General features: G+C 40.8%; 1 protein-coding gene across 1 annotated transcript; it reads right to left on the reverse strand.

The window, feature by feature from the left end:
• Positions 1-208: 208 nt before the first annotated feature.
• On the reverse strand, positions 209-6,045 carry LOC142212598 (chymotrypsinogen A-like). The gene is made up of 7 exons (XM_075280562.1): positions 5,994-6,045; positions 5,802-5,905; positions 3,048-3,127; positions 2,454-2,532; positions 2,186-2,366; positions 760-893; positions 209-370 (listed from the first exon to the last, which is right to left on the reverse strand). The coding sequence occupies exons 1-7, from the start codon at positions 6,043-6,045 to the stop codon at positions 209-211; spliced, it is 792 nt and encodes a 263-aa protein (XP_075136663.1).
• Positions 6,046-16,296: the final 10,251 nt, after the last annotated feature.

Genomic DNA, 16,296 nt, shown 5'->3' on the forward strand with positions numbered 1-16,296 from the left:
TCATAATCATAATTTGACTTATTTTATACTGTGGTATGAATACTTCTTCATTACCCTTCTTTTTTTAAAAAAATCATATTTCTCATTTTTTTATAGGCTAATGTTACTTGTACGCTACATGATGTTTGACAATACACACAGGAACATGTGACAAAATATAATCTTGATGTAGTAACTTTATTAATGAAAAATATTCCTAGAGATACATTTAGTTAGCAGCAACAGTTTGGTCCAACCAGGATCTAAGAGCTGTCACACGAGCATATACAGCGGGAGTAGTAGTAGAGCAGGAGGAACTTCCCCAGGACACAACACCAACCAAGGTCCAAGCTCCATTTCTCTGGCATACAAGAGGTCCACCGGAGTCACCCTACAGAACAATTAAATGAATGCATGAGCAAACTATATATTAAATACAATGGATGTTTAAAACCCTACATACCCTCTCCCTTACATTGTTGGAAAGCCCTTTTTGCAGCAGCAACAGCCCATCTACTGTTAAGTAGTAACTGAGTGGGATAATTTACAGAAATTTCTGTTCAATAAAAATACAACAAACTTCTATATCTGTATGTAGCTAAATTGTATATAGTAAAAGCAGATGACACAGGAACATATATTTTTCTGAATCCAACAGATAAAAGTTATGGTATTGTCTGTTAGGTGCCATATAACAAAGATATTCTTCATATATATATCTTCTGCAAAAGTGGTAAGAACAGCCATGTGCAAACCGCCTAATAGCATTGTATAACCTACCATGCAGGAGGAGGCTCCAGATGCTCCAGCACAGATCATGGTGCTCTGGATTCTGGTTCCCCAGTATCTCTGACAGTCAGCAGTGGTCAGAAGAGGCAGAGCGACCTGCTGGAGTTTGCTTGGAGTTATTTGAGCTAAGCAAAATAAAAAGATGATAAAAAAAAAAAAAATTAGCCCAATAAATGAAAAGTACATAACTAATAGTTGTTACTATCATGTTCGAATGTAATTACATTGTCTTGACAGTATTTTTCTTTTCTCTTCCTTATTGTATGTCCCTTTACAACATTTAGCAGCAAATAGTGGTGTATGCCATAAATAAATATGTTATAGTTTATAACTCCACTAAAGCTGGTTATACACATTAAGGGTGCCATATACATTACATCTTCATCAGCCAAAATATCTGATTTCACCATTAAACCCTACAAATGGCCACATGGATCTTTACATGTAGATGCAATAAATGGTCATTTGAGGTTGGATAATGGCAGGCTTTAGTATGGCGAAAACGGATGATGGATATTTTCTGCCTTATTGTTTGCTGTAGTTGAGCAATTTAGTTGATAAAAGGGTTGTTGAAGCAAAAAGAAATAATTTTTTTAAATAGCCCAGGGAAGGTGAATTAAAAAAAAAAAATCATACTCGCCTTTCCCCAATGTCTCCCAGCATGGTCCGATCCTGCCATTCAGTTGTTGTCTTCTGGTGGCAGTCTCCGCCACATGTGACTGCCAATCAGTTTCCTCAGGACATGTGACATCATTACTTGTGATGTCTTGGGTCCCTTGCTGAGGCCACCAATCAGTGACTTCAGCAAAAGGGATTTAGGATATCACAGCCAGTGAGGAGTTTCACTTCAAGAAGACAATGGAGCAGCAGTACCCGACCAGGTTGGGAGGACACCGGAGCACCAGAACCAACCTTACTTATTTAAAAAAAAATATGTTTTTTTTCCTTGGACAACCCCTTTAAAGATGGTGAGACAATTCATACTAATGATGAATGAATGAATGAATGACCGAATGAATGATCAATTCAATCAGACATCCACATGATGGCCATCAGAAACCTACAGTGTATGGCTAGCCTTATCAGTTTTTCATCTTTTTAGACATTTAACTAAAGTCTAAGTGGGTTGTCTAAAATGCACGATAAACTTTGCTCCTGTTATATACTCAAATTATGGTACAATTTGGCACAATTGTAAATGTCCATCAAATTTGTAAACTAGTATGCGAAAATATAAGTGATATGGTCAACATCTTGATGCTGTGTGGGAGATTTACAGTGTAAATACTATCTTACCACATGAACAATGCATCAGTCTCACTTTGTGACACACTCTGGTATCTTACAACTGTAAAATATTGATAATTCTGTCCATATGATTCCAATATACCTACTTCCTACAATTGTAAAAACCTACATGCAGCATTTACATAGCCCCATCCAGTGGTCACACATCTCTCTCCTCCATTGAATACATCACTAGAGGCAGCAAGGCACACAGGAGCCACACGCTGGTTGAAGGTAGCAGCGCTGGTGAGCTTCAGAAGAGTGATATCATTTACAATGGTAAGGGAGCTGTAGTTGGGGTGTCTGAAGACCTGTTAGAAAATCACTGTTTAGTATACTGTATTTATGAGACAAAATGGACAATTTTAATGACGTTTTGATTGTTTCTGCTTTCTTACCCTGGAAATGGTTTTAGTTTGAATAGGCTCAGCGTTGGAAGAACGGTCGTATTCACCCAGAATGACACGGTGGGAGGTTCTGTGTGAGAAAGATATGCGACCATTTTAGCTACTTCAGTAATATTTCTTGAATTCTTTATCCCTCATTTATTCATAGAAATTACATATATATATATATATATATATATATATATATATATATATATATATATAAAAATCTGCATTGTTACAACCAGAGAGGTAATCATTTTCTGATAGAATCTTTAGGAACCTATTTCAGACTAGGGAGAGCCTCCTTGATCAATATTTTTTAGATAGCAAAATAAGTTAGCAAAAGTTCCATAGCTGTAACTGTGGCACATCAATAGTTAAAGCAGTCTACAACAATGAATACTGGACTTTTTGCTTCTGTACTTTTTACATACTTAATATCCATATTTTAGTTTACATCAATAGGATACAATAGGTTACAATTTGTGCGGATCACAGCTTCCAACTTGTAGAGACCCAAGCTCACAAACATCCATAACACTAACTGCTCCTGGCTCATTGGCATTTCAAAAGAATAGAATACAACTATTTATATATACTTACGTGACACCACAGTGAGCAGCAGTGACAACCCAGAGACTGTTGATCAGGGAACCACCACAGAAGTGGAATCCAGTGTTGTCCTGTGGAGTGTAACCATACCAGTCACTACTTCGCCTGTTAATACCCTTGGAAACTTACATGTTAATCCTTATTCACACATTCTTTTTTTATGTGCTAGTTCTGTCCATATGTATAACGGACAGGATGTGGACACATTGATTTCAATAAAATCATCCGCATGTACAAATTTATTCATGGACCATAAGTCCATAAAAATAGCAAAAGAGACATGATTTATTTTGGTGTGTTTTAATGTCCCTCCACTGGCTACCTATAGCCCAGCGAATTGAGTTCAAGCTACTAACGTCAACATTCAAAGCCATCCACAACCTGTCCCCTCCATATATCTCCAACCTAATCTCCCGCTACCTGCCCACACGTAACCTCAGATCCTCCAACGACCTCCTACTCCGCTCTGCTCTCATCCACTCCTCACACAACCGTCTCCAAGATTTCTCCCGTGCATCCCCCATACTCTGGAACTCCTTACCAAGGCACATAAGACTGATCCTTACAATCACAGGATTCAAGAAGGCCCTGAAGACTCACCTATTCAGGAAGGCCTACAATCTCCAATAACACTATCACCACACCACCATCTGAACTGTCTCCCCCTCTCCTTCTGTCTCTACCCTCTTCCCCCATAGATTGTAAGCCCTCGTGGGCAGGGCCCTCTACTCCACCGTGCCAGTCGGTCACTGTTAGCATTATATCTACCTGTATATTCTGTGTACTGTATGTAACCCCCAAATGTAAAGCGCCATGGAATTAATGGTGCTATATAAATAAACAATAATAAATTCTATGGCTCTGTGAAAAATGGACTACATACAGAACTCATCTGTTTTGTATTCTTATATGCACAACCATAGATTTTGTCTGCAATTGTGGATGACAGTATGGACCCATTCATTTCTATGGACCCATACACACATCTATAGTTTTTACAGATCTGTGTCTAGGCCATAGAAAGGAGCCACAAGTATAGATTCTGGATCCTAGTATGAATCCTATTTGTGGCTTGTTCAATTCAATCAATTGTATGAGTTAGTGAAAATCACAGATGACACATGAATATCAAACAGTATGTCAACTGTTCCATTTTTTCTGACCCATATACTGCGTATAGTCTTGTGAATGGAGCATTGCAGATGCTTACAATTGCTAGAATCCCTTAGGTTATACTTGAACATGGCTGAACATCCAAATGAAAAGTCTGCCAATATAAAGTCTGCTTAGGCTAGGTCTACACAGTGACTTTTGCTGGAACTCCCAAAGATTGCCTTGTCACCCAGTGACTCCTTCCCTAATGCAAGTGAATGGAGTTGTACTACTTCTTATACTACTTTACGCACTAGCTCTTGTTTTTTTCTGACTAGAAGCTGCAGTAGCAACACTCTCTGGGTCACAGTCTGTCTCCATTAACTTATTTTGGTAAAGGAGTTGTAGGGTAGCAAGCCAATCCTTGTTTGGGTGTTGGGAACTGCATCCAACGTTACCAAGTGGCTCTAGCCCAAATGTCAAGCTGATAATAATATTTGATAAATAGGGTTGGATTCAGACACGTGGAAGGTTTTTGAAACAAACAAAAACTTGGAGAGAAGAAAGATAATTATTAGAGATGAGCGAGTACTGTTCGGATCAGCCGATCCGAACAGCACGCTCGCATAGAAATGAATGGACGTAACCGGCACGCGGGGGGTTAAGCGGCCGACCGACGTCAAAGCGGAAGTACCAGGTGCATCCATTCATTTCTATGGAGCGTGCTGTTCGGATCGGCTGATCGTACTCGCTCATCTCTAATCATTATTCCCTTTGTATTTGTTTTCTCTATTTTTGGATTAATTTCTGATTTTGATATAAAAATCTGCATACTGTACATTCAATAGGTGTATCAGAAATCTCACCAGACACTTGAATCTCAGCTTCTCCAATATATATATATATATATATATATATATATATATATATATATATATACATATATATTTTTTTAAAGGCACTCCATACAAATTGATATGATGGGGAAAATATGTCATACACTTTATACCATAAGATACATGATAAAAGTCACAATTTTTGGCACAAGGCTGTATTTGTGCCAGAAGTTGTGATATTTTTTGTGTCTTTCAAATTTAAAAAAGTGGCGGTGGCATAGAGGGTGCAAAGCTTTGTGTCCTAAAACTGGTGCAATAACAGCTGAAATATACACCAGCTAGATTATGAAACATACTAAAATTAGCCGGGCACCTTGTAGTAATATTGGTGCTTCTGATGCAAGCAAGGAATACATAAAGACTGTTGGTCTTAATAAATGATCCCCTTGTGTTCTGAATACTGCGGGACCTCATGGTGCTGTGACTTCTCTATTTTGTTTTCCTTTAAGCCTAGAGTCAAGTGATGCCTCTTCAGGCCATTCACTAAGCGGACCATACTTCTAGTCTTCTGTGCCTAGGCTTCTCCACGAAAAATGAATCTTATAGACATCATCTATAATTCTTTATTGTTTGGGGTCTTTTTTATAAGATTACTGTAACTAATTCTGTGGTAAAGTGTTGTGTCACAACAGTATACTGTTCACGGGGGTATAACAATCGTGGTCATAGGATTGTGACTGCGACTGGGCACTCAGAGGGCCCGAAGCATTGGCATAATGAATAAACATACAAATATTAATAACAGTTTTCACAGTACCTGAAGTGACACTTGCCATGGCCAGGAACCAGAAACTGCATTCTCACCATTCACAATTCTGGCATAGCCAGTGACAACAGGCCTAATACTTGGCACGCCACAGCCTAAATTTAAAAAAAAAATATATATTTTTTTTTCTTTAAGAAATTCATATTGGTAATACAATGTGAATAAAGGCATTATCCAACTTACCAAGAGTACCCCCGAGCAGGGCAAGGCATGAAAGAAGCCAAAGGAATGCCATTCTGATTCACTGTGTGACCGTGGCATTGCAATACATTTGTCAGACTTATATAGTCTCAAACCACCAATCAGATGACAGCTTGTTATCTGACATTCATGTTTCTAAGATTTTTTTTTAAATCGTTTATCAGAGGCCTTGAGCTATTATAGAACACTCAGCCAGCTGCACAGGGGACTAAAGATAAGAGCAAAGCATTTATTATCTGAATGAAGCATTATAGTTATGTAGCATATATCTGGCAATACATTACTGGGGAAAAGGGAAACAAATTCAATGGTTCAAAAATAATGAAATGAAGTTTATAATACTTAAAAATTTACATTACTCTACGAAATGTCGATTTGCAAAGTAAAGTTTTAGGTATTAGAAAGGGGAGGTTTTGTTTAATATAAGGGGATATTGTATAGCATAAAGATCGAAGGGGGCTTTGTATGTCCTACAACTACTGTCCTACTACTACAACTGTGTGTGTCCTACTACTGTAGGACAATGAAATACTTGTTCAACATATCTGCCATTTTGTGAATTTAACCATGTAAGAGGGATGAAACCTGATCAACTCTGCCAGTGTACCACTTCACCATATACAGTATGTCCCGTGAATGTTGCTTTGAGTTACATTTGGATCTGTTGTTATGTCTATGCTGTTTGTCTATGATTTTATAATCCTCTGCAATTTACAGATGTTAATAACGTTTAACTTTTCTTCCTGCAGCGTAATAAGCAGTGCTGGTTTGTGGGAGTAAGCTCTAAAATAGCCTCAAGCAACATCCTGAGCAGCACCGGATACTGTATAAGAGCTGGTAAAAGCTCCGTTCATCACAGCAGTTAAACAATAAGGGCAAAAATAGCGTTCACAAATTGGCATACCCCTCCATGGCAAATCAGGACTTAGGCCTAGTTCACACAGGCAGGGCCACCAGTACTACTGCTACTGGCGTCAGGGGCCCGGCCAAATTGAAAAATGGGGGGCCCGGTTTTGGACCGCCACCGTGTGCCGACCCCTGCAGCAGTCATTATATGTCCGATTTCAACTCAGATCTGAGTTGAACACATACGCGGCTGACGCAAGGAGCTGAACAGGTCAGCTCCTTTCTTCGCCGCTGAACGCTGCCTACTGGCTGTGTAGACGCGATGGAGAGGACGGCATGACACTGGGGCAGAGATGGAGAGGACGGCATGACACTGGGGGCAGAGATGGAGAGGACGGCAAGACACTGGGGGAAGAGATGTGGAGACATGAATCTGGGGGCAGAGATGGAGAGGACATGAATCTGGGGGCAGAGATGGGGGACATGAATCTGGGGGAAGAGATGGGGGGACATAAATCTGGGGGCAGAGATGGGGGGGGCATGAATCTGGGGGCAGAGATGGGGGGACATGTATCTGGGGGCAGAGATGGGGGGACATGAATCTGGGGGCAGAGATGGAGTGGACATGAATCTGGGGGCAGAGATGGAGTGGACATGAATCTGGGGGCAGAGATGGAGTGGACATGAATCTGGGGGCAGAGATGGAGTGGACATGAATCTGGGGGCAAAGATGGAGTGGACATGAATCTGGGGCAGAGATGGGGGGACATGAATCTGGGGGCAGAGATGTGGGGACATTAATCTGGGGGCAGAGATGGGGGACATGAATCTGGGGGCAGAGATGGAGGGACATGAATCTGGCAGCAAAGATGGAGGGACATGAATCTGGGGGCAGAGATGGAGGGGACATGAAACTGGGGGCAGAAATGGGGGACATGAATATGGGGACAGAGATGGAGGGGACATGAAACTGGGGGCAGAGATGGAGGGGGGGACAAGAAACTGGGGGCAGATGAAGGGTGTATATGAAGCTGGGGAAGAGATAGAGGGGGGATATATAATTTATGGGTGACTGTAGGAGGATTATACTGTGTGCGGGCACATGAAAAATTAATGAGAATGGGCGGAGTCAACATAAAAGTGGGTGGGGCTAAATTTGCAGTGGCACGCAGAGCGCACCGCACATTTTGTCCCTCTTTCGGTTCTTCAAAAGTTGGGAGGCATGGGTACAGGAGGTAATGGAAAGATGTTAGAAGGTGGACGGGGGGGGGGGGAGATTGTTGGGGCATCGGGTGTGCGGCACTGCGGAGAGGGAACTGGGGCAATAATATATAAGTTTTTAGCTGGAGAACTACAAAGCACACAATACCTCCAAAGGTATGTGTGCTTTGTATTAATAATGATGTAGGCTGCTATACTACGAGCATAGCAGCCTGTTTGGGGGTTTGACTTTCACTTTAAAGGAGTGTTCACATTGCGTAACCAGTCAGAATCAGCTACCCACTTATCCCTGCACGGAGAACTGCAGGCCCCCCTTTTTTTTTAATGGCCAGTTCTTCGTGCAGGGATAAGTTGACAGCTGATTCTGACTGGTTACCAACATATCCCGGCAAGGGAGGCCAAAAACGCAATGTGAAAAAGCCCTGAGGATTTATTAAGAGGGCTCTTATAAATGGTGTTGGCTCTCTATAGGCGCTGTCACACGTAGCAGATTTTACCTGCAAATAGAATCTGATTAAGCCTTGTAATGCTGCTAAATAAAAGGAAATGTAATACGTAATTGGTATGTCGCAAAATAAGGTAGTTTTAAAATGGCGGGGGGGGGGGGGGGCAGACACTTAGGCTGTATGGGGCCCCAAAATTCCTGATGGTGGCCCTGCTCACGGGGACGGAATAACGTATTTCAGTCCTGCTTTTGGCACGGATTCTGTGCCATAATCCGCCACATCTGTGCCGATGTGAACGAACCCTTATGGGAACAAACAAGCAATGCTACACTACGCTGTTCCCATAACACTTGCAAACGTGAACAGGAGCTACAGATACAGCTACTTTGCATCCATAATGTTACCCTCAGCTGAGCTACATTGTTTATGTAGCTCCCAATCACCTCTTTAGTAGATGAGAGAACAATAGGGAACAACATTGCTCAGCAGTTCCCATAAGCCCCTCTGTAGAAGTTGGGACAGAGTGCAGTTATTCGCATATCTACATCCTATTCTACAGTTCTACCTATTCGCCCATTCTACCATCTAGGTAGCTATGAATTAATGTATAAATTCATGTGTTAGAATAACAAAACACATTCATCATAGATCACCAATTGTGATGCCAAAAAAAAATAATTCCTGTTAGCAGCACACTCGATAAAAGTAATCGCCGCTTATTTAGGTTCTGATGTCTAACAGTACAGACTGGGTTCTTTAAAAGTTATGTGCATTATTGTGGAATATAGGGCACACCCTGTTGTACCAGAATACCTGGATATATAACTTACATCACCCCTAAATCCACTAACTAAATTTTATCAGCATACAGCGATTAAAAATACCAGTGAATCGTAATAAATATCACCTCTACAATGTCACAAAATAAATACTATTTTCTTATTACTAAATAATACCACCAGTCTGTCACATGTATGAAGTGCCTTAGTAGACTGCACAATACAGTTTCCCTGTCGTCATATGAGCAGCACAATATGGGGTATTTCTGCCCCTGTGTGCTGGTAGGACAGCAATTAATTAACATGCATGACTAGGCCCTATAAGAGGGCTCAGAGACCTCCCAAACCCCCCCCATGTTTTTTTTCTGTCTTGTGGACGGGGTTAGGATGGCTGATCAATTTGGAGAAGTCCGAGGTAGTACTATCCACCCAGAAAAGTTTCTAGGACTTCTTCTGGACTCATAGGCTCTGGGGGGGGCCCACAGAGCTGTATAGCTTGGGGGGGGGGGGACGCATGGTGGCAAGGTTCTCAGCATAAATTACAGAAACTGTATACTAAAATCTAATATTTCTCCTCAGGGTTGTGTTTTACAATATTGACCAGCAGCGAAAGGGTTAATGTTCCCGCCTCTTTTCAAATTCACCTCAGGCAGTGAAATGTAGGGTAAAGGTGAACTCCAGTCAGCTGAGGAGACCTTCTGGAAGCTTCGAAAGGGGGCGTGGCTAAAAAACAGCTGTTTGGGTCTCGTCAGCTGATTGGAGCTTGTCAATTTCTGTGGCGGGAATTTGGAATATAAATACCTGCTCAGTCAGCTGTTCGGGCCATTCGGAAGATGATCTTCAATCAAGCCCCCGCACTCCCTCCCAAGATATGAGCTTTGTTGAAGAACGACGTCATCGTGTTTGTTGAAGGTGGTTAGTCGATCAGCTTAGGCTGATTGGACTTTACTTTTATTGAGAAGTTTAATTTATGGATTTGGTTGTTATTAAAGTATTTATGAGTATTTTATTAATTAATTATTTATTTAATTATTTATTCTTGATGAATTATTTATTGATTTGTTACCTTAATAAACACCGTGACCAAATAACATCCACAAATGAATTCTGGTTGTCTGTGTTTTTATTTTTAACCCTTTCGCTGCCAGGCACGTACACTGTACGTGCTCCCAAGGTGGCACTTCAGTAGCGGAGGACGTACTTAGTACGTCCTCCCTACTAATGCTGATATCTCTGGACTGCATCAACATATCTTGATGCTTTAAAATGCATTTTAAAGAAGAGACTCTCATCTTTAAAATGATACCAGGGACTTGATGATTTTACTTACAGTTTTGTAGTGATTCACTGTTGAAAACACTATTTGGCATTGAGATCCAACTGCAGTTCTCAATTCCCAACAGCGTTTCAACAGTGAATTTCTCCAAAACTGTACATCCAATCATTGAGTTCTTGATATCATTTTAAAGATGAGATTCTCCTCTTTAAAATGCAATTGAAAGCATCAAGATATGTTGATGCAGTCCAAAGATATAGAGCTCCAAAGTGTCCCCCCCCCTCCTGTCTAAGCAAGCAATTTGCGATCTAACAAGAAAGGAAGAGGGACACGGAGCAGTGCAGCAGAGAGAGAGAGAGACAGTGAAACAATCTGTCTCTCTGCATAACTTGTATGTGACAGAAGGAGGGGGGTGGCAGGGACTCTATTGTCCCTATTAACCCTTCTCCTGCCAATCAGAGCATATACTATACATTTGTCTCTGATTGTCACATCCTATTAATATTATAAAGGTGAAAGTTTGTGAGTTTGGATGTTTGTGGGTTTGTGTGTTTGGATGTTTGGATGTTTGGATGTTTGTTCCTCAATCACGCAAAACCCGCTCCACCGATTTGGCTGAAATTTTCCACAAACATAGTCACTACACTCGATTGCGCAATAGGCTACTTTTCGTCACAATAGCGCACATACGTTTTTCCCAGGACCCCCACAAAACCCAAACTCACATCACTATTTCTGCAATCTCACACACTTTGGACCATAGCAAACCACAAAATTCATATTACCCTCTACAGCATAGGTTAGCAACCCCTGGCACACATGCAAAGAGTGGCACTCCTGCCATATTTCACTGGCACACCAGCAGCACAGGACCTGCAAGAGTTAAATGAAGTCCCTTAAGTGCTCTGCTAGAGCTCAAGCATAAGGACACTCCCCTTTGAGAGGGGTGCAGGAAACCCAGGGGGTGGAGCTTAATTGCTCAGGTCTGTGCCTGCTATAGTGGTCTGCATCCTGCCATCATTCCCCAAGGAGGAGAGGAAGCTGCTAGCAAAGTGAAACTGAAAAACACGCAGGTACATAGGATTACTGTTCTCATTAATGTCAGGCATTTGGGGTTATTAGTTTAGTCTTAGTAACTCCATGTGCCTCACATTAATAGGAATAAACCCCATCATGTCCCTCATATTAACCCCTGTGTGCCTCATATTAATAGGAATAAACCCCATCATGTCTCTCATATTAACCCCTGTGTGCCTCATATAAAGGTTACTAATATCTAGAATATGGGTTTTTAAAACACTTTTTGTGTCTTCACTGTCACGTTGTCAGTATGTACTACCCATTTTATACATGAAGAATAAAAGTTAAATTTTAAGGAAAAAGACATCCCAGACTTTATGTGGCTGCTTGAGAATATCCTGTGCCCAAAACGTACATGTACTGGCGGAAAATAACAAATCATACAATGTCGTATATTGAAGTATATTAACCTGAAATACCTCTGTCCCAAAGACACTATGTACAGTTTATACCAACACCGTATATATAGCAGCTGAAATACAAATTACATTCAACACAAAAGTCTCATGTGCTCTCAGAATTACAGCAAAAACAAGATACACAGTTACATTTTATATCCCATACCTTATACACAGTACGAAAACCTTACCCGCGCCTGTATATACCCACTTCTACAATCACCACAGACGAAGTCGCGGGTACCAGCTAGTACAGTTATAATGTAATTCCCCCCTGAGCTTTACTAGTGGGGTATTCTTATGTTATACCTCCTGGACATAACCAGGAAGTTTGTTGGCACTGTGACCCAGACGTTTACCATTGTCCAGGTCGCAAGCCAAAAAAAAAAAGTCGCACCAAACACTTACACAACATATACATAAAGTCGCAAATAAAGTTTACATTTCACCCAATCCCTGTCCTGTCTATACCTGAGCTTTCTACAGTAAAATACGTTTCTAGTGATGTCCGTTACACGCTAAAATAATAGTAATATCGATAATCACTAGAGATGAACGTATAGAGTGCTAAAATTATTATAGGGGGATGGAAAATAACATTTCTATGTAAAGTCCTATTTAATTTGCATGCACAAAATAGGATGGCGCATTTCTGCGGTTTTGGCGATTCTTTAACACCCGCCCCTGTAAATATATACATGTGTGGTATGTATTAACTCCTCACATCTTGTAGTTTTATGGACAGTACATTATGTTTGCAGAAAGGGATTTCTTGAGCCGCACTTTAGTGGCAAATTTGAATTTTTGCGCAATTTTTGCTAGCAATCTCTGTTTGCGGCAAAGTTGAATGAAGGTGGTTGTATATATAAACTATTAAATGGTGTTTTTATATACGGTATGCTGTGTACTCTGAAATAAGTTAGATTTTGGTATCACAGTCACAGTTTGGTAGGTGCAGTATAGCTTTTTAACATATTAGTGAACAACAGCAAATTCCTGCTTGTCTTCTGTATTCGTGTTTTTGGGAGTCCGAGCTCTTGTTGTAGTTGATGTTTGCGGTACATATAGTATATAAGATAAGATAAGATAATCCTTTAATAGTCCCACAATGGGGAAATTTCAGTGATACAGTTTCATAGATGGTACAGTAGTATATAACAAGAGAGAAACACGTACAAGCTCATGGCAGATAGAGAAATCCTAGGAATCATAGCAACTAAAAAGGAAAGAAACACAGACACACTGCAGGATCATTTAGTTCTCTGTGCGGATTGATGTTAATAATACAGCCGAATGTGGTTGGAGGACACAAGGAGGGGCGTCACAGCATGTAGATATAACAAGCAGAAAACATTTTTTTCAGAGGTGGGGGACATATGCAGCTATCATGATAACATGTGGCAGTTTCTTTGGTAGGTGGTGAGATCGCCTGCTCACAGCTGATAGTTTGGTATCTTGTATCAGCACTATTGTCCATTAACCACAAAAAATGCCCCAAATGTATTTCATCACAGCCCTCCTCCTCCTCCTTCCTTCTTACCACTGTGTTCTACTGCCCAGAGAGGTCTGAAGCCATCCAGGTAGACAGGGCGCTGCTCTCTTGCCAAGCTTCCATAAACACATGGGGTAGGTGGGTGATGGTTCCCAGGTTGTAACAGAGTCCCACGTGTCCACAGTAATAGAAAGAAATACCAGTCAGCTGTAGCCATCTTCACACATCAGCAATAGACTCTAAAAATCATCTCGTTGAATGAAGAAGTCCGCATTTCCGTGTAGGTTTCTCCTCCATTCCACATGGTGTCCATGCTGTCTTTAGCTCCTGGGGGGATGGTAACAGGCACATGTGCACAGGAAACCAGCTGAACCAGGTCTTGTCATTGTCCATGCTTTACGATAGAAACAAAATACTTCACAGGGTCTTCCATTCGATTTATAGTTGCTAATTCATAGTGCTAGATTGCTTAGTTACACGATTCTTGAAGATACAGAGGAAAAGAGTGAGAAAGGAAAGATAGAGATTGCTCCCAGCTTGGAGCCCTGTATCTAGGCAGCCACTAAGGGCGCCAGGAAGTAGGAGAGATTGTATACACCATAAGCTATTATTTTAAAAGTATTTTGTATATGAATGTGAGATTGAACATGAGTTTTAGGTGCAAATATGTGTTTTAGCGTATTTTTTCAAAAAATTATTTGTGTTGGTCGCAAAGTTGCATGAAGGTGGATGTGGCTATCGATGACCCATTAAGACATTTGTAATCTTCAGGTTGTCTACTTTCAAAAAATATATAGGGTTTAGGGGTTCAAGTACTTTTCATGGTGTGTAATCCCTACATTTTATAGGATGATACTTTTTTAACATTTCCAGCTTCAAAGCAGAATTTTGTTCCTTCCAGTTCTAGCGATTTTCTGAAGACACGTGCATGCGGGTTCAGGCCATAGTGATATGTATGACCTCTGCACATGTTGAACTCTTATTTTTAGGAGGTTTGGTGCATTTAATTTTTTGTTTGGTTTCCGCTTTTAACAACTAATATACATTTATTTGCATTTTTTCATAAAACATTCACTTTAAATCAAAATTGCATGAAGGTGCCTGTTCGTACACAGTACCAAGTGGCATTCTGACAATGCTGCAGGTGTCTACTTTAAGAAAATACCTATGTATGGGGAGTTGGATGCTTTTTTAATGTTGCAATTTAGGTTTGATTTGTCCATCTCAAAACTGTGAAAATTGCTCTGGCTACTGGAGGTGCAAAATTTCCAGAGACCCTTGGCAGCGAAAAGGTTAAGCAGTATTATATTTAAGTACTATTGGGTGTTTAATATTTTATTTATGCAAATTGGGACCTGTGCTGCCATGCAGATCTCGTTATTCATCCCAAAGAGACTGAGAATAGAGGAATAGTGGACTGTCAGAGGCTGTCCTGAGGACCCTTGCCTATGCCAGGGCAGATTCTACAAACAAGAATTACACAGGGGAACAAAAAAAAAAATAATTTTTCTGTTGAGTTAAATTTTTGAGCTGTTTAATACTGAAATTGACATGCTGAACTCAAATCTACAGTTACTTTTCTTCTATCACGTCAAGTTTTTTCTCTACAGCGTATCTTGATGTGACTACGCTAGGCTATTTGGTAACGCATGTGACAAGGTGGTGGGAGGTTGTGCACCCGTCTCCCGCGCGCATGGTGACGCCATAACTGTCCCGACTGACTGGGAGAAGACGCTGAGAGGTGAGTACTCGGTGTCAGGCTGTGGGGAGCGCCATGGTTACTATACTGTGCGGGCCGGGGTGCGATAGGCAGTATACTGTGTGTAGTGGGGCTGCAATGTAGCACTGTGTGTGTAGTGGGGGCTGCAACGTAGCACTGTGTGTGTAGTGGGGCTGCAATGTTGCACTGTGTGTGTAGGGGGGCTGCAATGTTGCACTGTGTGTGTAGGGGGGCTGCAATGGGGAATGTGATTGTGATGGAGCAATTTGGCTTTGTGCCCTGCGCTCCAGACATCCTGTGTCCTGTTCTAGTCTACTACCACAGAATAGAACAGAGCAGGCCTCGCACACGGATCTGTTTTCACGGTTGTGTGCGGGAAGCCTTGAGTATATTAGTCCGGCCTACCATAAACAATTGCCTCACATAATGAGCTTTGACTTGAAAAAATGATTCAGCACATAATACGGAAAAAGCACAAGTCAACTAAATCAAACAACCAATCAAATCAGATGTATATATAAAAATATCAAAATATCAAATTTTTTTTGATATTTTTATATATACATCTGATTTGATTGGTTGTTTGATTTAGTTGACTTGTGCTTTTTCCGTATTATATATTAGTCCGGCCCTCTGAAACCATTCCAATTTCTAATGTGGCCCCATGGGAAAATTGCCTACCCCTGGTCTAGATAGCTATCGTTTTCCGAATTTTGTTGTGAGTTCTTGTTTGTAGACAAGCAGTTAACAGAATTTATTCTTTTATAGACAAAAGTACTTTTTTGCTTTCCATTCGATCATGTCTGCGGCTTCATCTTCTCGTTGTAAGTGCCTCAACAGCCCTGATTCATTTTGTTACATCTGTGGCAGTTTCACCATTCCAAGTCAAAACTTTACTACTTCTAAAACAATGGACCAAACTGAGCAATAAATAGCAATTGTAGGAAGAAAATAACTCTAGTATATTCAGATTAATTTCTGCTTCATTGTCATGTAAGTGTATATTTTGTAAGATTTTCACGAAAAA

This window comes from Leptodactylus fuscus, chromosome 7 (genome assembly GCF_031893055.1).
Source record: "Leptodactylus fuscus isolate aLepFus1 chromosome 7, aLepFus1.hap2, whole genome shotgun sequence".
NCBI classification, from domain to species: Eukaryota; Metazoa; Chordata; class Amphibia; order Anura; family Leptodactylidae; genus Leptodactylus; species Leptodactylus fuscus.

Coding starts and splice junctions, on each gene's coding strand:
- LOC142212598 (XM_075280562.1), bottom strand. CDS start 6,045: ATGGCATTCCTTTGGCTTCTTTCATGCCTTGCCCTGCTCGGGGGTACT. Junction 2,367..2,453: donor AAACTAAAACCATTTCCAGG/GTAAGAAAGCAG, acceptor ATTTTCTAACAG/GTCTTCAGACACCCCAACTA. Junction 371..759: donor CTGGAGCCTCCTCCTGCATG/GTAGGTTATACA, acceptor ATTGTTCTGTAG/GGTGACTCCGGTGGACCTCT.